This window comes from Seriola aureovittata, chromosome 19, assembly GCF_021018895.1.
Source record: "Seriola aureovittata isolate HTS-2021-v1 ecotype China chromosome 19, ASM2101889v1, whole genome shotgun sequence".
In the NCBI taxonomy this organism is placed as follows: domain Eukaryota; kingdom Metazoa; phylum Chordata; class Actinopteri; order Carangiformes; family Carangidae; genus Seriola; species Seriola aureovittata.
The window spans coordinates 21375444-21400033 of NC_079382.1; the positions used below are offsets into that span (position 1 = coordinate 21375444).

Here is a 24590-nt window from a genome sequence, read left to right on the forward strand (position 1 = left end):
AGGGCAGGGAGGGAGGGAGAGAAAAGGAGGAAGTCCACACAAGTTTGTTTTACAGGACTGAGCTCAGGCTGGGACCAGGCGCCGCGCCGCATCTGGAGGTCGGAGTAGCAGAAAACGGCGAAAGCCAAACGGGTTCAGCCGAGCAAGAGGAGCTGCCCGGAGACTTTCCTACGGCCAGGAGACACTGAGAGAGACAGAGACAGAAAAGAGGGGATCACTGCTCCACTGGGCAAACACACAAATATGGCTGCTAAATCTCTGTCCAGCCTCTGCCTTCTCTGCATCCTCTCAGGGATTGCCCGTCCAGCTTCTGCCGCCAGGCTTGGGGAACAGCAACAGTTGGTGCTGGAAGTAAGACAGATTTGTTTGTTTTTTTATCTCTTTTTGGCCGGTACACTGAGCATGCCATCACAGCTGTGTTTACTCTACATGTGCTGTTTGTAACGAGGCTGATGAACATGTACCCTGATGTCAAGGTGAAAACTGTGAAGGATGAGACAGTTTGAGCAGTGGTAGGTTTTTTGGGATGTCTGGTCACTTGACTCTGTGTCTGGACTTCACAGTGGTCCTGCTTTGTGTTCACTCGTGTGTGTGTGTGTTTGTGTCATCAGAGGTGCCCCAAGGCTAAAGCTCAGACGGGCTCTGAGTTACTGTCATGCCCCTCCCTGACAGTTCCCTAATGGGAACCAGTTGCCAAATGTTGAGCAACACCAGGCAGAGAGGGATCACAATAAACAGTAAGGGTAGTACTGGCACACAGGCCAGTGTTCCTTTGGCTTGGTGTCGCTCCAATGGATGTTCAGAGGCCAAACTATCAACTTCCATGTCAAACATTTTTTAATTATGACGTCTTCTCTAATTCCGAGTTTATCCGTTATAATCTGTAACGGATAAACCCATTTTTGTTGCTATTTACGGCCAAATGTTTCACGACAAGATTTATTTTGCATACTGTAATTGCCTCTCCATACATTACCTTAATTGTTTCATGTAATTCAGCCTTCAAATTGCATCCTCCATCCACAAAAGAATCACAGGAAATGATGCATCCTGGACGCTATGCATGCACACAGTTCACCTAATGCAGAAGACGTTATGTGAGCTGCCTGCACTGGGTTCAGCGCCACCATGGCGACACTGTTGGACTGTCCTCATCGCTCTTCTTTATTTAAACCTGATTAATCCTCTCAGGCCACCGTTTGTTTGGCCGCACTGTGAACATGATACGAGTGTCGCTCTTTTTTTTTTGTTGCATTTTCTGACAGAAGAGGAAACATGTTCGCCCTCGCCATTCTAAACGCACGATTTCCACACCTCCACCAGATTTACATCCAGTGCCGTCGTTACTGAGTCGGTCGTAGAGAGTAAGGATGTGGAGGTTGCGGTGGTAGACCGGCGTGCGGCACGTCTTTCACGCAGGAGAGAAGAGTTCATGTCACAAACCTGCACTTGACATTCAGGATTTTATTAACTGTCCCTGTAGAGGAGCTATCTGTACTTTTTCACAAGCATCAACTCTTGTCTCTAGCACATCTTCCCTTCTGCTGAAGTTAGCGCGCTAACCAGCTAGCCACGGCCCATCTCGTCACTTTCCGATAGCGACTCACTGTGGCGTCCGATCTCAGATAACGATGGCCGAAGCTCTTGTCAAGCGGCGATCACAAACAGGCCCTTTAACTATCAGTGAACGTGATCTGGGGTTTTACAGAGTTCAACAATATCTTGTTGTTATCATCAACCATGAAAAACAAAAACCACGTTTCACATTAAAGCAGCTTCTCTCTTGCCAGATTCTTTGATGATTCAGTGCATGATGACAAAAGAATATATCCTGATTTATTGATCAGTTGATTAGCTGACAGACTTTCTTGTACAGTGGATGTAGCCTGCACATCTCTTCTGTACACGCATGTGCTAGCTGCCGGTAGCTGTAGACAGAACAAGATATCAGGCCATAGATAAACTACAACTTTATCCTTTTACAGAAATCTTCTTTTACACTGTGACTGCCTTTATGCTACAGATGCTTTTGAGGTTGGTTTGTGTCCACTGGGCTTTTCTCAGAAGGGATCAGTACAAAGAAACTTCCTGGGAAAATGTGCTGGAGGTCAGAAATGTCTAAGAGTATTTGGAGGTATACAACCCCCAGACTCGGCCGTGCTAAACCAGAGCAATTATTTACGGATGCACATGTTTATTTTTTTTTAATATGTGGCATTGAGGGTCCCCTGAGAGCTGGCCTCACCCCTGCAGACAGACACAGTTATTGAGTTAGGATGAGATTCCCATGACCCAGGATCTGTCCCATACTGGGGAGGAGTTAGCACGACTAAATCCACCGTCTGAACCCGTCTTCAGTGTCAGTATTAAGTACAGCAGCAAAGCAGAAATGAGATTCAGCCTTTAAGACTTAATGTTTAATCCACTTAATTCTCCCATTCTTGCAAAAAACACAAGCACAGGACGGATCTTAGTTAGAGGCTTGTCTTTATGAAGCAACATGTTAGAGATCCGACTGTCTGTCATGGAGGCTTCCCACGCCCTCACACACTCCGGAGAGAGAGAGGCTCGGCTGCAGTTTTGAAGCTACATGACCAGAGAGTGTGTGTTGACTTTGGACATCACTCATCTGTACAACCAAACCCTGTTTTTCCGTGCTTGATACGAACTCCGTTTGTTTGTCTCTGTATCGCGGAGATGGAGCCCAAAGGTCTGTCATATTAGCCGTCAGTCGGCACACAGGAAATACACTGATAAAATCCTATCAGAGCGGAACAGAGGGTGAATCACTGGAAAAAGCAGCTTCACACAACATGTTGAATGTCATCTTTGTTTTCTGTTGTCGTGGGTTCGGTGCGAAGGCCACAGAAATAGTTCACATTACTGAGCGTGCGCATAGTTGGCAAAGGGGTGCTGATCTGAACTATTTTCATTTCTCATGAGAGTTAAGAGGAATGAATTTATCATGACCATGTTTGAACATCCTATTTAAACAATCAGGCTCAGTACTACAGGATTACCACCCCCCCACCCCCTCCCGAGAAATCGTAACTCTTAACATCATAGATCAAGATTAGTGGAACTACACTTTATTTCTGGGAGTAAGTTTAACATTAAACTTATGTCTGTGTGTTAAAGACTGAGTGAGAGCAGCCTACAGCTCTGAAGCTCAATAACAAGCTAAATGTTTGTTTCACCCCTTTGGTTTTCAAAACATGACCAAGAGAGAATGTGGAGCAGAACTCAAGATAAATTAATGAGTAAATGGGGTTAAAATAAACAAACGCTACTGCTGTCATGCTAACAAGGCTAGCAGGACTAGCATGTAGAGGATATTTATTATACAGGGAGGAAGCAAACCCAGGTGGTAATCAAGCAAAGAGGTTGTCAAAACCAAAATATGTGAAAGTCAAGAAGACCTTCTCTTGTCTCTAATTTCCTGTTATGCTAATATTGATTGGTTTAAGGTTCATAATGTGTTAATATTGGTATGTTAATATAATATTAGTCTGTTTTGGTTTCAGCTACCTTTGACAGGGAGTGGACAGTTCGTCAAGAAGTAGCACAAATTTTACTTTTCTGTTTATGGTGAAGTGAAAGAATCAAGTTACCACATGTTTAATGAGTTTTACAGGTGTTGGTAGGTGTATTTTTATCTTTTAGATGGACTAGTTATTTCCCCCTGGATTCCGTCTTTATGCTAAGCTAGGCTAACGCATTGTGACGGCAGCTTAATGTATGACCTCACTCTCAAAAAGAAAGCAGCCGAGCTATTTTTCTCCAAGATGTCAAACGAGTCATTTTAGGTCTCATCCAAACGTTTCGACAAGTTCCAGATGAATGCTTCTCATTTTAGAGGAAACTCTAAAGGGCCCATGTCCCACCTCGACACCATCTGCTCCATCTCCCTCCAACCCTAAATTCCCTGTCCTCCACTCCCCTGTGTATACAACGCTACAGCTGTTTGACCCATCACCGAGCGTCACGCAGCTGAACCATTTCAAAACTCTTTAAAGTGGCGTTACAAATGGTAAACAGCCCTGGAACTCTGTGGTTTATTACTACTGACTACATCATAACCCGTTTGCATCATTAGCTGCGTTTTCAGGACGTGTTTACATGGCAGGGTTGACACATTGAGTGTGTGAGTGGGCACTGATGGATAGGTCTTGTGTCAGTGTATGTGAACTGCGGGTCAGGGAAACCCCCAGGAACCGGTTCCTGGGGGAAGATTCGGCGCTGCTGTTCACAGGATGTTTCGGAGACAGAAGCGCGTCTTTGTCTCACGGGGGCCATCTGCGAATAAATCAAAGGAAAATACTGTACGCATACTGTACTGTGTGTCTGGGGGAATGTTCCTTCTTCTGGATGCTCTGGGTGCAGAGTGTCAATGTCCAGTTGACGGACTGGAATGAGGAGGTCAAAGTATGGAGGTCGTACAGTCTGCTGCAGACAAAGTGCTATTGTACACATGTATCCCTCCTTCAATGGTGCTGCTTCAAATGTTCATGTTCAAAGGGGTTGTCTGTGTCTGTGTGTGTGTGTGTGTGTGTGTGTGTGTGTGTGTGTGTGTGTGGTGGGCGTCTGTGAACTCTGACATCACACCATCCTGAGAAACCGTGGCGAACAAACATGAGACAGGATGCAGGTTTTAAAATGAGATTCTGTTAACGGGAGGAAACTGCCTCTCGACAGTTTCCTCACAGCTCAGTCTGTCCGAGTTTAAAACTGACGTATAAAGTCAAAGTCTCACTGCAGAAAAACATTTAAGTAATTACCAGTATTATCAGGGGATAGTAACATGCATGAAACGATGGTTAATCAAGTCTAAATGATCGTTTGTCTAACAACAATAAACTGTTACCAACTGCAGATTGTCAAGCTCATAAAATCTCTTTTGTTGTTTAATTAGTTTACTGTGGTAAATTACTTTATGATTAGGACCTTCATTAATTTTTAAAGAAGAGATGTTAATGACAGCACGTGGTGAGGCCTGTTCACTCATCTGTCTCTGCTTGCAAAGTAATTTTTGTTCTTCATACCTCAGGGTGAGATTCACTTCACTGGGTTTATATTGCAAATAAAGCTTTTGTGTTGATACTCATTTTGATTACGAATGCTTTGTTTCTTTGTGCGTCCCTCAGACCAGCTCCCCTCTGAGACACTAAATGTTTGGATTATATAAATAACTTCATTCTTATCCAGCTGTGGGCTTTTAAAAATAAGCCTGTTCATTTCCTGGTACTTGCTGTGTCGATTACCTCCTGTTGGTTAGTCTGCCCTTTGTTTGACACTGGAAATTTACACGTGTACACTAGAAATATAAAATGAAAATGTGCGTTGTTTTCTTCTTGTGCCTCTTTAACAAACTCTAGAGGCTGCAGATCGAACCGCTCGGTTGTTGAGGCTCTTCTGCTTCTGTTGGTTTTTCAGTAAACATGTTAATTTCTGTCTCAGCTGCAGGAGTGTGAGAAGGGATCTTTCCTTAGTGAGCAAAACGTCTGCTTACCATGCAACTGTAAAGGCCACGCCGACTACTGCGAGGACATCACCGGCATTTGTATAGTAAGTTCTCATTGTTAATCATCAGGCATTTAAGATATCGCCATTAACAAACTATTTCATCAATATTCATGAGAAGAGCAAATAGATTGTTTTGATATTGTAAGAGTTAAGGTGCCATAAGTTCAATGCTTCCCTGTCAGAACTGCAGGGAGCACAGTGCAGGGGATTTCTGTGAAAGGTGTGAGGACGGCTACATGCTGACTTCCGGCCCGGGTGGACGCCACATCTGCCAACCCTGCGCCTGCCCCCTCTCAGTCCCCTCCAACAAGTAAGTCGGTGCCTTCTTGTTTCTGCGGCGATAAGGCTGTGTGTTGCCAAGCGGCGTGTGTGTAATCTCTGAAATACTTTCCCCCCTGTGTGTGCGGCCAGCTTCGCAGTGCACTGTGGTGGCGCCGATCTGCGGTGCAAGTGCCAAGAGGGCTACGCCGGACATTCCTGTGAGAGGTCAGTGCTGGCAAGGTTTTCCTCAACCGGCCAAGAAGTTGTATAAATCCAACGTAAGCAGTAATGTGGTCCGTGCACATTCAAGAAAAAACTGGAGGTTATGCAACAAACAGTTTTCCATGTCCAAGATATTTGACTGGAGGTCACAGTTCAAGCTGCAGTGGAAAGCTTGCAACACATTTACAGCTTCGATATGTCCTTCCCATCCAGGTGTGCTCCTGGTTACTATGGCAACCCCATGGCAATTGGCAATTCCTGTAAGAGGTGCGACTGTAACGGCAACTCCGACCCCAACCTGATCTTCAACGAGTGCCACAACGTGACGGGCCACTGCCAGCACTGCTGGGGAAACACCGCCGGCGCCAACTGCGAGAGGTGCGCCCCAGGTTTCTATGGCGACGCCATCAGTGCCAAGGACTGCAGAGGTGAGTGCAACGAGTGAACTCCCGCATCTTTAATTCAAGAGATGTTTGATCCATACTTGAAGGTTTTGTTTGTTGCTTGTTGCAGGATATGAAAACTTTGAGGAGTTCTCTGTTTTTATATTTAACTGTTTATCAATTGTGAAATATCAAAGTTATTTTAAATGCATCAGAGTTACAGTTACTGTTAATGGTTCAGTGCCGGTCTGTATGTAAACCTAATGCTGCTCAGTGGAAAAACAAGACGAAGGTCACTATTCAGGATCAAGGACCACCATATGTCTTTCGAGGCCCTGCAGGTCCAAAAATAACCGTGCTTGTGACATCATTTGACCTCTGATGTTCTCATCACGGCATATGTCCTGTGTCCGTCCCAGAGTGCGTGTGCAATAAATGTGGCACCTCCTCGTGCGACGACAGGACGGGAGTGTGTCACTGCAGACCAGGAGTCACCGGACGACTCTGTGACCAGTGTGAGGTAAGAGAAGCCTCGTGACTCCTCTTCCTCTGGGAGACTCAGACTCTGTGACAAGCACAGTTAAAGGATGAGGTACAGGAGGTTTATTACAACCTGGGTATTCATGGTTTTGGTTTTCATTCCTACACGGAACATTGTACTATACACGTTAACGCAAAGACCTGAGAACGCAGCATCAAAGTAGAAAAGCCTCAACTTTAAAGTTAAAGTGTAATAACTAAACAATTCAACTGCTAGTTAAAGTGTAATAACTAAACAATTGAACTGGTAGTAAAAGTGTAATAACTAAACAGTTGAACTGGTAATTAAAGTGTAATAATGGAACAGTTGAACTGGTAATTAAAGTGTAATAACTAAACAGTTGAACTGGTAATTAAAGTGTAGTAATGGAACAGTTGAACTCTCCTTTAAAGGGTATGAAATGAAAATTACTGAAGTGTCAGTTGAAGAACAACTTACACCTCCTTGTTTGGAAGGAAAACCCAGGGTGGATGGTGAAATGATTACACAAACTGTTCCTTATAAACATCGGGCAGCACCAAGTTTATACACCGATGTCCTGGTACAAACTTGGCGTAGATTCCACTCACAGTTTCATCTCTAAATAAAGTGGTTTAGATCATTTGGCTAAACTGGTGATTTGCTGACAACCAGACCAATTGCTCGTGTTTCTTTCCAGTCAGACTTTGTTGTAATAATGTCACTGTGTTCTCTGATCCTAGTGTTTACTTTACTGTGCATGATGTTATCATAACTGATTGAAGTGATTGCCAAAATAAGACCAGAATCATCTTTTAAATGATGCGTGGCAATGTATTTCAAATTGAACTTAAACAGGCAGATGCTGGGATCCAACAGTGTCTTTTGTACTCATGTAATCTAGGAGGGCTACTCGGGTTTCTCCAGCTGTCAGGGCTGTCGGAGGTGTGAATGTGGGCCAGCTTCCATTCGTTCCACCTGCCATCCTCTCACCCACAGCTGCCCGTGCCGCCTGGGGGCTTCAGGTCGTTACTGCGAGCGTTGCCTCCCAGGTTACTGGGACTACAGCCCCTCCGGCTGCCAGAGTAAGTCATTTAACCGTCACACAACACGCCAAATGTTCTCTTACTCGTTTTAATAAAACGCCCCCCAGACCATTTGTCGTACCGTTCAATGCAGATAACGCTTTCCCAGAGAGAGAAATAAAATAAAAAATAAAAAACTGCACCGAGGGTTCACATTCCCACACCCACTGCCACAGCACATGATGTCAGAGAAGCATCTGCTGAGCGCCGTGATCCCGTGGCCGGAGACTCTCAGCGGAGAGCAGGATGACATCACCATGTTGCCCAAATTCATACACACAGACAGCTGCTAAAAACCATCAGTCCCACACAAGAGAGGCCACAAGACAGATGTGCAGGCCTGGAGCCAAGACACCATCTGTTTGTCCTCATGTATATTCAATAACTGCGCCGACTTGTTTCCAGCTTATCAAGAAGTTAAGCTAATATGCAGAACTTTCTGTTTTACACTGTAACATGATGAAATGCATCTGTTTTTTTTTTTGTTTTTTTTGTTTGTTTTTTCTAGAGTGTGACTGTGAGAGCGGCCACTGTGATATGCACACAGGAGAGTGCCTGGCAGAGGCTGCAACCATCAACCTGTGCAACATCAGTAAGTGGACTTTACAACCATAGCAGAGACTCCAGTGTAGGAGAACAAAAGGCCGCTTGTCTGTTTGAATCATCTTTAATTCACATTACTTCTTTAGGTTGTGATGAGTGCATTTGGCATCTGATTGGGGACTTGCGGTTATCCAATAAGACACTGGACCAGCTGAGAGTTGGAGTTTTGAACATCTCCACTGGGGCTGCGGCTAACGACAGGCTTAAATACTACAACTACACAGCTCATCGACTGGAGGTACATGCACATGAATACAGTGTAAATGCAAGAACATAAATACAATATGGATTAAAAGAAAAATTAAAGCTGCAGTAATCAATATTTTTGTTATAAACAATCAAATGACTGTGTGTTTTGTGAAATGGGTTGTTTGTAGCAAGAAAAAAAAAAACCCCGCCGAGAAGAGAAGAACTCTGATAAACTGTACTGCACACTACAAGAGTTAGCAACTAGCTAGCTAACTAGAAGTTGAAAGGCTAGCAGCTAAAGCATCAGATATTTTGCGCTTTGCTAAAAACACAACTCCAAATGAATGCTAACGTTGCTCCATGTCTGCATTATGTTTCAACAGGCAGTAGTTTGCTAATATGTTAGCAACATCAACATTAGAAGGCTATGTGTTAAACTTCTTAACTTGATAAAGCAGTTTAAAGGAGCTATTTGTAAGTTTCACTACTGCTACATAGCTAACATTAGCATTAACATTAACAGCTTCAGTCTAGATGAAATGTTACGAGTTCAGCATCAAGCTTCATTCATTTACTCACCAACAGTTGCCTCCAGCAGTGGAAAGCAACGCCAATAAGTCCTTTCTTCTACTTAAGTTAGCGTGCTAACCAGCTAGCTCCGGCCTGTCTGTAGCCTCCACTCTGCCCCGGAGCTGTAGCGCTGCTCAGAGGACGTATTATAACCTCTTTAAGAAGATACAAATACATTGAGATGTTAAAAGGGGAAAATTTACTTTTTCCTTTAAATGTTTATGCTGCTTTGAGATTTTCACCATTGCTAAATGATTATAATGCTGTCTGGTGCGTGAACCGAATTGCTTTGCTTCCAGACTCAGTTTCAAGGCTGGAGAAATAAGTCATCTGCAATGAGGGCGCTGACCGGCGAGCTGGAGGACGCCACGAACGCTGTGGTGCTCGACATCAAAGAGCTGGGAGAATCGGTCAGCAGAGTCATCCTTCACTTAATGCACATTTACCATTTAAGTAGTTCCTGGAAGACGTTTAAACCACAGCTTTTTCCCTAAAAATACATCATACACCAGTGCTGCAACTGTTCCCAGCAGCTCTCAGTAACTAGTATACAGATAACAGCGTGGCTACATATACATATCTGTGTTCTGTACGGTTTCTAAATACATCTTTTCCAGTTATTTTGACTCATCTCTCTACAAGACGACATTGATCAGTTTGTGTGGTGGTTTTCAGGAGAGTGTGGTGGTGACTTTGGGGAACAGGCTGGATAACGACACACTGGAGACCTTTACCCTGGCCGAACAGCTCAGCACAAACCTCACCGATCTCAACATTCGCATCGAAGGTATCAAACACGTACAACACGGCCTTTTGTGTCATCTGTGTCTGGTGCGTGTTTCCAGGGGTGTTGATGTGTGTGTTTGAATGTGTGTGCAGAGATGATCCATGACTGGGAGCTGTACAGCGTTCACCAGGATGTGGACCCGGAGGTGGTCAGACGCAAGACGGAGGTGGCCCAGGCAATGGTGACCTGGATGAGGAAACTGGACCTGTCCCCACGAGAGCCCATCGCCACTGACGAGTCGACTGAGGCCCATGACTGTAAGGACACGGAGCTCACAGAAAAAAGCACATATTGATTACCTTTTGCCGTCATCATTGGCGTCAATTTAATACAACAACTTGTGAAATTGTATCTGAATGAGACTGAAATGAAAGCGCATATTAAATATATAAATATACTGTATATCAGTCACCGAGCCTGAACAGACCACAGTTAACAACCAATGCTAACAGTTTCCCACAGTTAGCATCTTTGTGTAGTGTGTTAGCATGCTAACATATGCTAACAAGCACGAAAAGGGTGGAGTTAAGGGTTTTTCACACCAAAGAAAAAAATCTATAGTGACTGTAGCAAGTCGTGCGTCACTCGAACGTGACGCTAGTGATGCTAAAGTGACGGCTCATGTCTGACTGTGTTTCCAGTGCTGAGGCGTATCCGTCAGTTGGAGAAGAAGCTGATGATCACAGATGGCCGTCTCCCACCTGTCAGGGAGATTCTGTCCCGCTTCTCCACCAAGCTGTCGGACGCCCGGGGCTTCCTCCAGAAAGCGGCGAGCGCCGTCCAGGAGACCGTGGACAAGAACAGAGCCAGCGTCCTCAAATTCCAGAGGAATGAGGTGATTTCCCATGACCCCCATGCTCTCACGGAGCGCCACTCCCATCCCCTCGTCGCTCTCCCCCAGCACTCCCTTCTTTTTCTGTGGTAATCACTATGATACAGTCCAGTTAAAGAGCCCGCAGTCTCTCCTCCCTGCTGAGAGGGAGGGTGCTGTCATGACTTTCCTCCTCTAAGTGCTCTCTGCTTAATCTCCACTCACAGTATTTCAAACAATGCTGAGTTATACTCAATCACACGGAGGTACCTGTCCTTAAAGGACTCGAGGAGAGCCCGTCCTCCGTCTGCTCTGCACGGAGTGTGGGGGGAGATCTGGTTGTAGTTTGCCATGCGTGTCAGAGAAGTGTATTATCGAGGTATTTAAGCTCCGGGAACAGAAACTCTAAACCATCTGTGGGAGCTTTGGACTGTTACATTAGGAGGAGGCCTGCATGGGGGGGGTGGGGAGTAATGCTGCAATGAAAAATGTTTCCCATGATAATATCCAGAGCCTACACTCAGAAACATTGCTTTATTTTCCCATGATGCAAACCACAGCCAAAACACAGAATTATTACTGTACAGAGGAGATTCATCTTCTCTTCTCCCGCCACTAGGAGAGAAAACCAGAACACTGCCAGTGCATTTAGATGGCTCAGCAAACATACAGTATACATTATACTTTATAAAGTATATGATTACCAGAAAGATCACATCACTTACAGATGGTCCAGACAAGACCCAGTCTCAGTCCGGACTGTTCTGCTCGGTGGTTCCCTGAAACTCTATCAGAGCCGGGTGGCGTCAAGAACCTCTTGAAGACTCATCTCTTCAGAGAGCACCTCCTCTCCTAACACCTCTAACTCCCTACGATGCCTTAAGTAGCACTTACTACGCACTTACGCTGGACCTCTTCACTCGATCTCCTTGTATTTATTGAATCGATGTAGTGCTCGGCGCTTACACCCGAGTCTCCCACTGCGCTGACGCTTCAGTCATGTCCCTCACTGGTTAGTCGTCTGTTAAAAGAGTAAATGTAATGTAATATAATGTATATATGATAGACAGATAACGGAGGTGTAGTGGTAGCTTAATAGATCCAGAGATACATACTGTAAATGTCCATCTTACGATCTCCATGGCAACGGAAATACCACACCAAAAGCCTGCCCAGCACCAACAGCAGACAGCTGCAGTTAGCAAGTAGCTGGTGAACATAGCAGAGCGTGTAGCTGCTAATAACAGGCGAAGGTCGGAACCCACGACTCCAGTTCATGTTCACACCACAGTGAGATGTAGAAACCACCGGCTGCCTGTCAGGGAGGAAACAACATCCAAATATCTAAACATCTGCTTTGGAAAATGTTTGGCAGTGATGATAATACTCGCAGGTTTAATAAACGGGTTAAAGCATGTAGAAACAATCGTACGGTCTGACTTTATCTGCTGGATTCAAATCTCATATTCAACTGTGTAAAATCATATGTGGCTGGAATTTGGATCCAGGAAGTTGTGATTCAGCTCTGGTTGCCGTGCCCTGGTTGACATTATGGGTCCGTTGCCCAGCAGAACAGCTGCTGCTGGACTGTGTGTGTGTGTGTGTGTGTCTCTGTGTGTGTGTGTGTGTGTACATATGTTTGTGTGCGCATGTGTTATCGGGAGTGGGGATCTCCATGATCAGGGTCTCTGCTGTAAATCAATGCCATGAATGGCGCACTAACCAAACACAGAGCCTCTCCTAATCTGGGGCTCTTCCTCGCCTTCAGCGCAGACCGGTCGACACCAGCTGCAGCCGCAGTGTGCACACTGCTGAGTTACCACAGCCAATCAGAGCATCTCAGCATTGTGCCATACTTAGTCATGCAGTGGTCAAACAAAAGACGGGGTGTGGGTTCCAACATCCACATGCCTCCTAGGTGAACCTGCTTACTATACAGTATGTAAATTGCTATTATGAAGCTTCGCTGTGTAACATCCTTTAGAAAAAAGTGTATCTGCCTAAAGGACAAACCGCCTCTTTAAATGTGTTAAATGTTTCAGAGTAAGTGTTTAAGTATTTAAGACGCTCTGCAAAGCCACAGTTCAGCTTTTCATTTAATAAAAATAATGATAATCATGATAAGACTTTATTTGTATAGCACTTTCAAATACAAGAAACAAAGTCCAAACAAATCAAAGTGAAATGGAAACAAAATTAAAAAGACATCACACAATAAAAGCTTCTTTTTTTTTAATAGAAATGTGTTTAAGAAGTGAAGAAGATAAAACTGATTCTGAGTCTCACAAGTTGTTCTAAAGTTTAGGGGCCAAAATACATAATCTATCTCTGCTGTACCTCGTGTAATAAAGGAGAGAAAGTGGTTATAGTGTCGGGGAACGTCCTGAAGCTTCACGTATTATTCTCTGTTCCTCCAGGTGAAGCAGCAGGGGCTGACGGAGGACCACGCTGCTGTCAACCACACACTGGAAGCAGCCAGAGGCCTCCTCTCTGACACGGAGACGACTGTGGCCGAGGTGGACGCCTTGGCGCAGGTGAGGACCCGAGGTTGTGTGTGTGTGTGTGTGTGTGTGTGTGTGTGTGTGTGTGTCTCATGATGTGACTGAGAATAACACCTGTGTATAAATGATTGATGACTGATGCCAGTCAGTGGAGTGTCCTTGTAAGTAAATCACACGTGTATCTGTGTGTGTGTGTGTGTGTGTGTGTGTGTGTGTGTGTGTGTGTGCGTGCGCAGAATGTGACGGAGTACCACGCGGCGATCGACGGCGCCAGCCAAAAGCTGACGGAGAAGACGGAGCGTCTGTCGCTGGCGGACAGAGATCTGGTTCAGAGGGCCGACGCCCACGCTCAGGAGCTGGAGAGACAGGCCGACGAGCTGGAAGAGTGAGACACCTTTTCAATTAAACTTACATGAGCAAAACCCACAATGCACCAGTTAGTCTCTCAACACTTCCCCTTCCTACTGAACCACAGGGCTGCCACCAGCCAACATTTTTCTATTGATGAATCTATTGAATAATAGATTAGTCGATTAATCTTCCTCCAGGCGTGATCAATAAGTCCAGACTCTGACCTCAACACTTGCTCAAACACTTATTCAGTGTAGCAGCAGATGACTTTATAATGATAATGATAATAATAATAACTTTATTTATATTACACTTTTGTGTTGCACAAACATAAACAGAGAAGGGAAACGTGTTAAAACAACGAGATCAATGGAGCAACAAAAGAAAAATGAAACCAAAAGTAACGAGCAAAGTTCACATTTAAATCAACAATTAAAAGCTGCTTCACTCACTGATGCAAAAAGAATAAATAACACAAATAAGAGATTTGAACTGTGACGTGTTCACGAGGAGAAACCGTTCAGATTAAACCTGTAACATCCTCCATCTTGTCTCCTCCAGGGATCTGAGAGCGAGCGACGCCAACGGCTTCGTGCAGAGAGCCATAAGCGCCGCCAACGTCTACAACAACATCGTGAAATACGTCAACGACGCCAACATCACCTCGATCACCACCCTCAACTTATCCCAGAGAGCTGAAGACGTGTGTTACACTGCACAGCGCTCCTCTCACCTTTCACTCAGTTCTGATACATATGGCGTATATATGGCGTTCAGGGTTTCACCATCATGTGCTCTGTGTCGTAGGCGATCACCAGCATCAACACGCAGCTCGGACACCTGGTGACGCAGAGCGACAATGTTTTCAAGGAATCTGTTTCATTACACTCAGAGCAAATTGGTAATTGGCTCACGCAGAACTGCACGTCGCTGTCGCATAGATTGTCAATGTGTCGGGTCGTTCACTGCATTTCTGTGTCGCAGAGGTCGAATCCGAGGTGGTCGACAAGGTGAAATACATCGAGGAGACCAAAGAGACCATGGATAAAAACAGCAAAAAACTGGCAGAAATCGTGAAGGATATCGGTGGGATTCAGGCGGGTAAGGTGACTTTTGAGAGACAGTCTGTAGTATTAGTCTGAGTTTATTTAGATCAACCTTTAAGCTTTTAACTTTCCTTACACCCGTCCCCTTTTGCTGAAAACCTTGACCTGCTCTATTAGAATCTGCTCTTCCTCATCCTCTGCATCGTCTCCAGACAGGACGCCGAAGCGCCTGGAGTTCACCCTGGAGGTGGCCGAGGGGACCCTCAACCGCTCGGCAGAGGTCCTTCAGACCGTCACGCCCATCAGCAGCAAGGTGGAGGAGTGGGCCGCCAACATGAGAAACAACGAGTACTCCACAGATGCTTACGAACAGGCCGTTTCCTCCGCTGGGGAAGCCGGTAACTGATTCAGGAGAAGAAATGCGTTTACCTCGTTGGTTGAACAGTTTCTCATTACATTTAAATTCTTGTTTTTTCTTCTCGTCTTGCAGTGGAGAACCTGAACGTGCTCGTTCCTGAGCTGCTGGACAAACTGAAGGTGGTTGAGGAGAAGAAGCCCGTCAACAACGTGACCACCAACATCATGAGGATCAGAGAGCTGATAGCTCAGGCGCGGAGCGTGGCCAAGAAAGTGAGTAAATCACTTAAAGCTTCATGAGCGCAGGGAGCTGGATTCAGGAGACCAACGACGCTCGCAGCAGCAGAAAACACATTTACTGTATTTAGAGCCGTAGCAAATACTTTTTACAGGTGACATTGTAAAGAGTATTAGTCATTTCAAAGGCTCCTTAAAATGCAACCCTTGTTTCCCGGGCAACAAAGGATGCAACAGGTGGATCCAAGGCGGAGGATAAAAAGTAAAATCCTCCGTAGACCAGATCATCTCATTTCGGTTCGGCCTTTGCGGTCTTCAGAGGCCACGCCTCCTTAGACGCTGTCCATGAAGCATGTGACCCATTAATTGCGACATACTGATGGAATTCAATGAGAAATGGCCGCTGCTAGTCGTAATGATCGTGAGGTGTGAACTAGACCATCACAAAAGTAACATGAGCATATTAATTCTGAATATTACAACATAATATATATTAATATATATTCTATTACAATATGTATTATAATAAAATATATTATTAAACACATGATATATGAGCTTCATGCTGTTCTTTACAATAATAATAAAGGAGGAACAAGAAGCTATATTTAAACAGCATGGAAAAATCTAAATAAAACAATTCAACATTCTGATAAAGAACATTAAAATAAATGTAAATGATTAATTAATAGCTAGCTTTGGGCCGCTGGAACGTTTCACAGAACCACACTGACCTCACCGTGAGTTTGTTTTCTGTCTCAGGTCCAAGTGTCCATGAAGTTCAATGGCCAGTCGTCGGTGGAGGTTCATCCTCACAGTAACCTGGAAGAGCTGAAGACGGTGACGTCCATTAGCTTGTTCATGAGAGTGGACCCCGACAAGGATCCCATCGAGGACCGTTTCATCTTGTACCTGGGAGACAGAAATGTGAGGAGTGCCGCGAGAGAGTTGGTCTCATTAGTCATGATAGAATAAATGTTTTTATTACATGAAGTAAATACAGCAGCGATGTAACGGCGCGGTGCGTGGGTGGGAATGTGGCCCAGATCTGTTGCTGAAACTTCACAGCCTTGCACCCAGAGGCCCCCGGGGGGCACAGATAAAAAACATTTAGAAAAAGCAGGGAGCAGCATGTGGACATGAATTGTTTGTTGTGATCATGGGAGCAGGAATAAAAACCCTTTCAACGTGAACAGTTGCCCCATTCAAAAGGTCTCCAAGAGACGCCGGTGACAATAGCATGTGTACGCCTTCAAAGCCGGAGCTCATTTACATAAATACCGTTAGCCCCCGCCCAGCGGCGCAGAGAGAGGCCCCTCTGTTCGCTCTGACTGCCTTTCACCTCGGTGATTTCTCTGCCCCTGTAATGTATGCAGCCATGATTGTCTACAGCTTTTGTCTTTCGTGCTTTTGAAACCACTAGAGCCACTTTAGGTGAAATAGTGTTTTCCCTGCAGGAGAACTCACTCTGATGTTCTGTGATGTTTCTGCCTCAGGGGAGGAAAGACTACATGGGTCTGGCCATCAAGAATGACAACCTGGTCTACGTGTACAACCTCGGGGGCGAGGACGTTGAGATTCCTCTGGGGTCAAAGCCCGTCAGCCAATGGCCTGCAGTCTTCAACTACATCAAAGTGGAGAGGTAATATCTGTCAATGAGCTGTAGAAACGTCGGCCTCACGCAACGACCGGTTCAAGTGGCTCGTACAGGATTCACCCATTTTCTTCAACAATTTTTTACTCTAAATGAATTTGAAATTTAAATACGTCACTGCAATACACAAAAATAATAATGATTACATAAAACAAAGAAACTTAAAGGTGCTCTGTAGCGGGACTGAGCACTAGTAGCACTGTGGATCAGTGTTTTCCTCAGCTGTACCTTTTGTTTCTCTCGTGTAAATGACAACAGGTGGTGAATAAGAGCAAAGTTTGTGTCTGAAATCACTCCTCATTTACTGCTTCCTGTTCAATAGATGCTCAATATATAAACGTATAAAAATAGACTCAATAGCTCAGTCAGTAGTGAACACCAAACTGAGATTTTAGACACTTTGTAAACCTGTAAATAAAGATGGACGCTCTGCTTCGCTTCAGCAAGACGTTTTCTAGCGTCCTCCTGTATTTCTTTCACGGCTCTGATGAGACGTCTCTGGCTCTGATATTAATGTTTTTCTGATTTCTTTGGGTCCCTGATTTCTAGCAGCAGCAGTTGTAGCTCTTCTAGCTTCTTTTTCCTCCTCTGGGGGAACATGTAAGTGACCATAACGTCCCATAGATGCAGCAGAACAGGTAGCTTCATGTAGAAAGTTAGGGGAGTGATCAGTGATAAGAAGCATAAATAGTGGCAGAAATGACCTTTGTGCTTTTTGTGCTTTGTGCTCGTAGGCTGGGCAGACACGGGAAAGTCTTCCTGACCATCCCCAGTCAGAGCTCCACAGACGAGCAGAAGTTCATCCAGAAAGGCGAAGCTCCAGGCACCGACTCACTCTTCGACATCGACCCCAAGGACATGGTGTTCTTTGTTGGTGGCGTCCCCCCGGAGGTCAAGGTAACGCATTTTTAATAAGGTCCTCATTACAAATAAATCCCTATTTAATCATCTTGAGTTTTCCTAAATAATCACACGTGACTGTGACAGCTGCCTCCCCCGCTGAGTCTGGCTCCGTTTGTGGGCTGCATCGAGTTGGCCTCGCTCAACAGTGATGTCATCAGTCTGTACAATTTCAAGGAGACACACAAAATGGATGTGGTTGCATCAGCGCCGTGCCCCAGGTACAGATGTGCACAGCTGGATTCTCACCTCTCTCAAAGCAATTTTCAAATATCCAGTATCCACTCACTCACGTTTTCTCCTTTTTCCTCTCAGGTACAAGTTGGCGTTCTCGCAGAGCCGCATCGCCAGCTACCTGTTCGACGGGACGGGCTACGCACTCATCAATAATATGGAGAGGAGGGGCAAATTTGGCGTCGTCACAAGATTTGATATTGCAGTACGAACAGTTGCAAACAATGGCGTCCTTTTCCTCATGGTCAATGGGGTAAGTCTACAACTGTCATCCTCTTCTCTAACATCTTGAAGTGTATTTTTAGATAGATATTGTACATTACATATTGTCACACATTATCAGCTGAGGTAACCGAGTTCTGTGTTTTATTTTTATTTTCTACAGGACAAATTCTTCCTTTTAGAATTAAAGAACGGCTTCCTGCGTCTCATGTACGACTTCGGCTTCAGCAACGGCCCAAAACTGTTGGAGAACAACTTACCGAAGCTGCAAATAAATGACGCACGGTACCACGAGGTGCGATACACACCTTCTGATTTAATTCACCGCTTCAATCCAGCTTCAGCATGTTGGACGAGTTACGCGTCGCTGTAACTGTCGGTGTCGGGGGTTTTTTGTGCAGGTGTCGGTCATCTACCACCAGTCGAAGAAGGTGATCCTGCTGGTGGACAAAAGCCACGTTAAATCTATGGAGAACCCAAAAACCACGCTGCCTTTCTCAGATATCTATATAGGTGGGGCTCCATCCAGCATCCTCAAATCCAGGTGAGTTAAATGATGCTGCAACCCAGAGGCCTGTTTCCAGGAAGTGCATTTACAGTTCGTCTCTCACCCTTTTCACAACTACAGTGGGTGGGTAGTGTGAGTCAGTGTGTGAGTCAGTGTGTGAGTCAGTGTGTGTTTATCACCACAGGCCGGAGCTGTCTGCTGTGACCGGCCTGAAGGGCTGTGTGAAAGGTTTCCAGTTCCAGAAGAAGGACTTCAACCTGCTGGAGGAGCCGGGCACCATCGGCATCAGCAGCGGCTGCCCGGAGGAGGCGTTTGTAAGTGGTCGCCGGTGCTACAGTCACACTCACGCATCTGCACATGCACAAACTTTCACTCTGACGGTGCACGCTGAACGCTGAGAGAAAGGAAATGAAATGTGATACGAGATGTGTTTTTTTTAATCGCCACAGATGTCCCGTAAAGCTTATTTCACCGGAGAGAGCTACCTGGGATCCACGGCGAAGATTTCCCCCTTCGACAGCTTCGAGGGAGGACTCAACTTCAGGACATTACAGCCCAGTGGACTCCTGTTCTACCACAGCGAAGGGGTACGTGCCGATCCACGTCTTTATTAGAAATCTATTCGTTTTGATCACTCTTTATGTAGATTTAAGAATCCTCTAATCAAGAACAGGGATTTTTCCTATAAAGAAGCTGCTGAATAATGACTATAATCTATAATCACTCACACACTTGAGCCAATATTTGATGATATCGAATATCGCAATATTTTTCTATATCTATATCGTTTCGCATTTTCATTTCACTGCTCTACATTTTACTGTGGCATGTGACAAATACAAGTTAAGTGGCAGCATCACTTACCTGCAACATAAAATACAATAACATATACAACAATATGATTATGTCCAATTATGTCCAGCCCAAATATTGCAATATATATCGATAACTAATAAGTATATTATAATAATTGTAATTTGATCTTCTCCTTCTTCTTCAGTCTGATGAGTTCAGCATCTCGCTGGAGAACGGAGCAGTGGTGCTGAACTGCAGAGGCACGAGAGTCAAATCACACAGGAAGCAGTACAACGATGGAAGGACACACTTCCTAGTGGCCTCAGTGAACAATCAGAAGTAAGTATTTTGTTGTGCGCATCTTTTCTTATTTATTTCATTTCAAGATTATTTGACTTCTTAGAGCCGAACATGAAGAATTTTCTTGTGATTATAGAAACCTTCAGAGGTTTGTAATCAAGTGTGTGGTTTCTAGTTTCATGCCAATATGTGCTAAATCATTACCCACATGAGCTGACCAGTTAACCAACCAGAGGTTTTAGCTTCTAGACAAACAAATCTTTATCTGCAGCTCCTGACAGAAATCTGAGGTCTATTTTAATTATTTTAATTCCAATTATGTGTGCATAAAAAGTGTGTCGTAAACAGACGCAAGTCCGTAGTTACAAAAGAAGGTAATAAGTGTTGTTTGAACGGTTCCCCGCAGGTATTCCTTGTTGGTGGATGACAAAGACAAGCAGGATAAGAAACGTCCCGCGTCAGCTGCAAGTTCCTCGTCAGATGCCGCCACGAAGTCCTTCTACTACGGCGGGTCTCCGAGCAGCAGCTTCAAGAACTTCACCGGCTGCATCAGCTACGCCTACATCAACAGGTAGATCACGACTGAAGGAGCTGACGGATGATTCTCTTTGTGCTTTCCTCACTGAGGTTTTGACTGTAGTTGCTGCCTGGTGTGGAGGCCTTTCTGCCTTTCCCTCTATCCGAGGAAGAGTATAAATAAAGCCGTGTTGTTAAAGAGAGTTTGTTGCTATGGAGACGTGATAGTGTGTCCAGAGCATCTCTGCAGCTTCGGCAGTCTTGCACTCTCTCACTCCCTTTATCTGTGTCTCGGCAGACAAGACCGGGACATCGAGCCTGAGGACTTCCAGCGGTACACGGAGAAGGTTCAGACGTCCCTGCAGGACTGTCCGGTGCAGCGCCCCCCCGCTGCTCTGCTGTCCAGGCACAGCGCCAAACGTGGCCAGCCACTCAAGGTAAAGACAAAAGAGACGACGTGTCTTTGTTCCTCTGGTTGCAGTCGCTTGGTCCATTCTGACATATTTCAATAAACACCCTCACAGGTCACCAGGGACAAGTCCGGCCTCCCTCAGGGTCTGATGGAGCTGAAGAGCGACGACCAGGAGCCGTCGGAGCCGAACATCGAGCCCTGCTACCTCTCCTCCAGCCCCAGAGCGCCTCAACAAGCCTTCCACTACGGCGGCATCGCCAACAGCAGACAGCACTACGCAGATCTCCCAGACTCCTTTTCTGAGAGGTGCGTCTAACACGCAACTTGAAGTAACCTCAAGGTCACGTCTGTTCAACAGCTCATCACGTCCTCACCACTAACCGCTCCCTCCACCTCCCAGGTCCCACTTCTCCTTGTCCCTGAAGACCCACTCATCCTTCGGTGCCATCTTCTACGTGTCTGATGTCCAAGAGGACAATTTCATGGCGCTCTTCCTGGCCCACGGAAAACTGGTGTACACCTTCAACGCAGCAGACCAGAGGGTGAAAATCAAGAGTGAGAAGAAATACAATGACGGTGAATGGCACGACGTAAGTCTGTGAACTCGCTCCATCTGCCAGTTCTGTATGTAGCCTGTGTGTCAACAGCGTGTACAGTGACAATCTTCCCTCTTCTCCTGCTGAAGGTTATTTTTATCCGTGATGGGAGTAAGGGGCGGTTAATAATCGATGGGCTCACGGTGCTGGAGGACAGAGTCCAGAGAAGCAACATCTCCTGGCACGTCAGCAGCCCCCTGTATGTCGGAGGAGTTCCTCCTGGAAGAGCTCAGAAGAATATTCAGGTAGGTTAAAGTTTATACATTAAAAACATCCTCCGACACACATCAATATTCTATCAGGGTCTGTAGCACATGATATAAGAGTAACCTCTGTGCCTGACGCAGTGAAATACAACTCTTTTATATGTGTGATAAACACTGAAGGTCGACAGTGTTCTGGCCTCCGGCTTGGAAAAGATAAAAGTATCTGATGTGAACGTGCGTCCGTATGTTTGTGCAGAAGTTTAAAACAAGGATGCACGTCTCTCGGTCAATAATAACCATCACATATTCAGCCATGCGTTAGTCTAAACATGGCTCACGGGTCAGGTAGGAGGGGCTTAGGGAGGTCAGGACCGCCTCTCCGACCATTTTATTTCTTTATGAATTCAGCTCCTCCTCTGTAAGAGGATCAATGGATTATATCCTCTTTAAAATATTATGTAGCTTCACTTTCATTTCCTTCTTTCTGTGATTTATTTTCCTTCCCTCTTCAGACAAACTCTGCGTACAGCTTCACTGGCTGTCTGAAGAACCTTGAGCTGGACGGACAGCGGCTGTCCTCAGTGACGGAGACGTATGGGGTCACTCCTTGCTTTGAGGGAGTCTCCGAGCCGGGAACGTACTTCTCAGAGGAAGGAGGATACGTCATGCTCGGTGAGTTTTTCCTCCAGCTGCAACGTGAAACCAAGTTTGCAAAAGTGTTGATTTTGTGCAGTCAACCTCCCAAAGAGTAACATACTAAATCTAAAACTGTTTGGAAACTCAGCATCTGTTTTATTACACGGCTCATTAAATTTTTCTTTTGGGGAAACTCACAAGCCCCTCTGGTCTTTCACCGTCTCTGAGTGCGGCTGGGCGAGGGAACACGATACCTCAGACAGGGGGTTATGTTATGTTATGAAGGCTCTGAGGAACTTAGGAAGTGAGCTGCAGCTGTTGAACAAGCCGAGTAATCTCCCATTACCGACCAATCACAGAGAGACGCAGCAAAAAAGGTGAGTGGATAAAGTACCCAGAGTTCATTTCGTCTTCTCTCTGTTTGTTTCCCTCCCTCAGATGAATCTTTTGACCTGGGGCTGAGGTTTGAGCTGGTGATGGAGGTGCGCCCCCGTGTGGCGTCCGGCGTGCTACTGCACATGCACGCAGCAGAGGGCTTCTTCACCATGTACACTCATCAAGGAGCGGTGGGTCTCTTGCACCGTCACTCAGAAAAACGTCACACATTCTAGTCAGGGGAAATGTATCTGCTGTTCGGGATGAAACGTGGACACAGTTGTGATGTGTGTTTCCAGGTGGTGGTTCTTGTAAACGACGGCACCCATGAGTTCTTCACGAAGGTGTCTCCAAGACAGGGTCTGTGCGCCGGCAACTGGCACAGGATCACTGGTGAGAATTTAAATCTTTAAAGTTTAAAGTCGGCCCTTGTCACTGACACGAATGCAAAGTGAAGGAGCTTTTGGGCTGAACTGACGCACTGTGTCCTGCATGATCTCAGTGATCCGAGATGCCAACGTTGTCCAGCTGAACGTGGGCTCCGAGGTCAACCACGTGGTGGGACCTCTGAACGCCAGAGCCGCAGACGCTAGAAAGCCAGTGTTCATCGGTGGAGCTCCAGGTGAGTCAGGAACACACAGCTTTTCCCCTGTGATAACAAACTCCAGTCTTTCCTCATCACGTTAACGCTCTTCCTCCCGTCAGATCTTTTCCTCCCGGAGAGCGTCCCCACCAGAAAGGCCTACGTGGGCTGTATGAGGAACCTGACCATCAATAACAGCCAAGCCAGCTTCAGCAAAGCCGTTCTGGTCAGTGGAGCCGTCAGCGTGGGAACCTGCCCGGCAGCGTAACGCCTCCGTCAACGCCACGCCACGCCCCGCCCCCCCGCTATCCCCAATACAGCACTGACCAAACACATTAAAAAAACGTCTCTTTCTGTCAAACATAACCAAGAAGAGACGTGATGTCATTCGTTTCGCTGTGTCAGAGTTTTGTCTTTGTTCCTGTCTTTAACTTGTTGGGTCTTTTTTAATTGTTCTACATGAAATTGTCCCAAGAAAATGACCAAATCGTCCAAATTTAATAATGGAAAACAACGAATCATTTATGAGACAGTGAGATGTCAGGTTTAGAATCTGCAGTGTATCAGTGGTTAAGACTACAGTTATTTTTACAGTGTGAAAGACACACTTGATATTAATGCATTTTATGGTCCATCACCCCAACTTTATAATCTCAATGACACGTTTTTTGTACAAGCTCATGCTCAAAACTCTCTCTTTTTTTACAGTTTTATTTCTGATGAATAAATAATGTTTTACATCCATATCAGCTTGTTTTATTTCCTGCTTCTTTTTCTTCAAACTATCAGAAGTGTGGTCCTTCTCACTGGCAATATTGTGGAATTTAACAAGCTAATACAGAATTTTCATTTGTGAATTGTGCTGACAAAGAACAACCTAACTGGAAAACTAGATATGAAGTGGTTCATTTTGTTCTTGTTGTAAAAATACTTCTACTTGAGATAAACGTGGAAACACTGCCCTCTACTGTGTATTAAACTGTACTTATCATAGATGAACAATGAGTATCGACACTCATTCAGTCATTGTTGAAAAGCTGTTGTTATCATGTCGGTTTAGCCGTGAGTTATGTAACCATAATATAAAATCCAGATAGTGTAGTGATTCTTTTAATTGTAAATATATTTGACTCCCTTATATATCCGTCACGAGACGTCCAGCTGTTATAAACTGCTGACAGATGATCAGTTATATTTATTCAGGAGAGTATATTTATTAATCTATTAT

At 45.2% G+C, this 24590-nt stretch overlaps 1 protein-coding gene across 1 annotated transcript; it reads left to right on the forward strand.

Annotated features, from left to right (window-relative positions):
* On the forward strand, positions 1–24108 carry lama4 (laminin, alpha 4). The gene is made up of 40 exons (XM_056405668.1): positions 1–351; positions 5458–5565; positions 5706–5833; positions 5935–6009; positions 6220–6434; positions 6809–6909; positions 7793–7973; positions 8482–8565; positions 8663–8814; positions 9635–9745; positions 10011–10122; positions 10215–10379; positions 10764–10957; positions 13351–13467; positions 13671–13819; positions 14347–14488; positions 14593–14686; positions 14770–14886; positions 15044–15229; positions 15322–15461; positions 16188–16352; positions 16922–17067; positions 17814–17976; positions 18067–18200; positions 18295–18466; positions 18599–18730; positions 18837–18979; positions 19128–19257; positions 19393–19530; positions 19944–20077; positions 20445–20609; positions 20853–20991; positions 21079–21272; positions 21367–21556; positions 21652–21807; positions 22281–22440; positions 22843–22970; positions 23079–23172; positions 23282–23401; positions 23485–24108. The coding sequence occupies exons 1-40, from the start codon at positions 244–246 to the stop codon at positions 23628–23630; spliced, it is 5628 nt and encodes a 1875-aa protein (XP_056261643.1). The 5' UTR covers positions 1–243; the 3' UTR covers positions 23631–24108.
* The last annotated feature ends 482 nt before the right edge of the window (positions 24109–24590 follow it).

Excerpts from the sequence above, each read along its gene's own strand:
- lama4 (XM_056405668.1), top strand. The coding sequence starts at position 244 with ATGGCTGCTAAATCTCTGTCCAGCCTCTGCCTTCTCTGCATCCTCTCA. Across the intron at positions 5,566-5,705 it reads ACATCACCGGCATTTGTATA|AACTGCAGGGAGCACAGTGC; the intron begins GTAAGTTCTCAT and ends CTTCCCTGTCAG. Across the intron at positions 20,078-20,444 it reads GCCTCAGTGAACAATCAGAA|GTATTCCTTGTTGGTGGATG; the intron begins GTAAGTATTTTG and ends GGTTCCCCGCAG.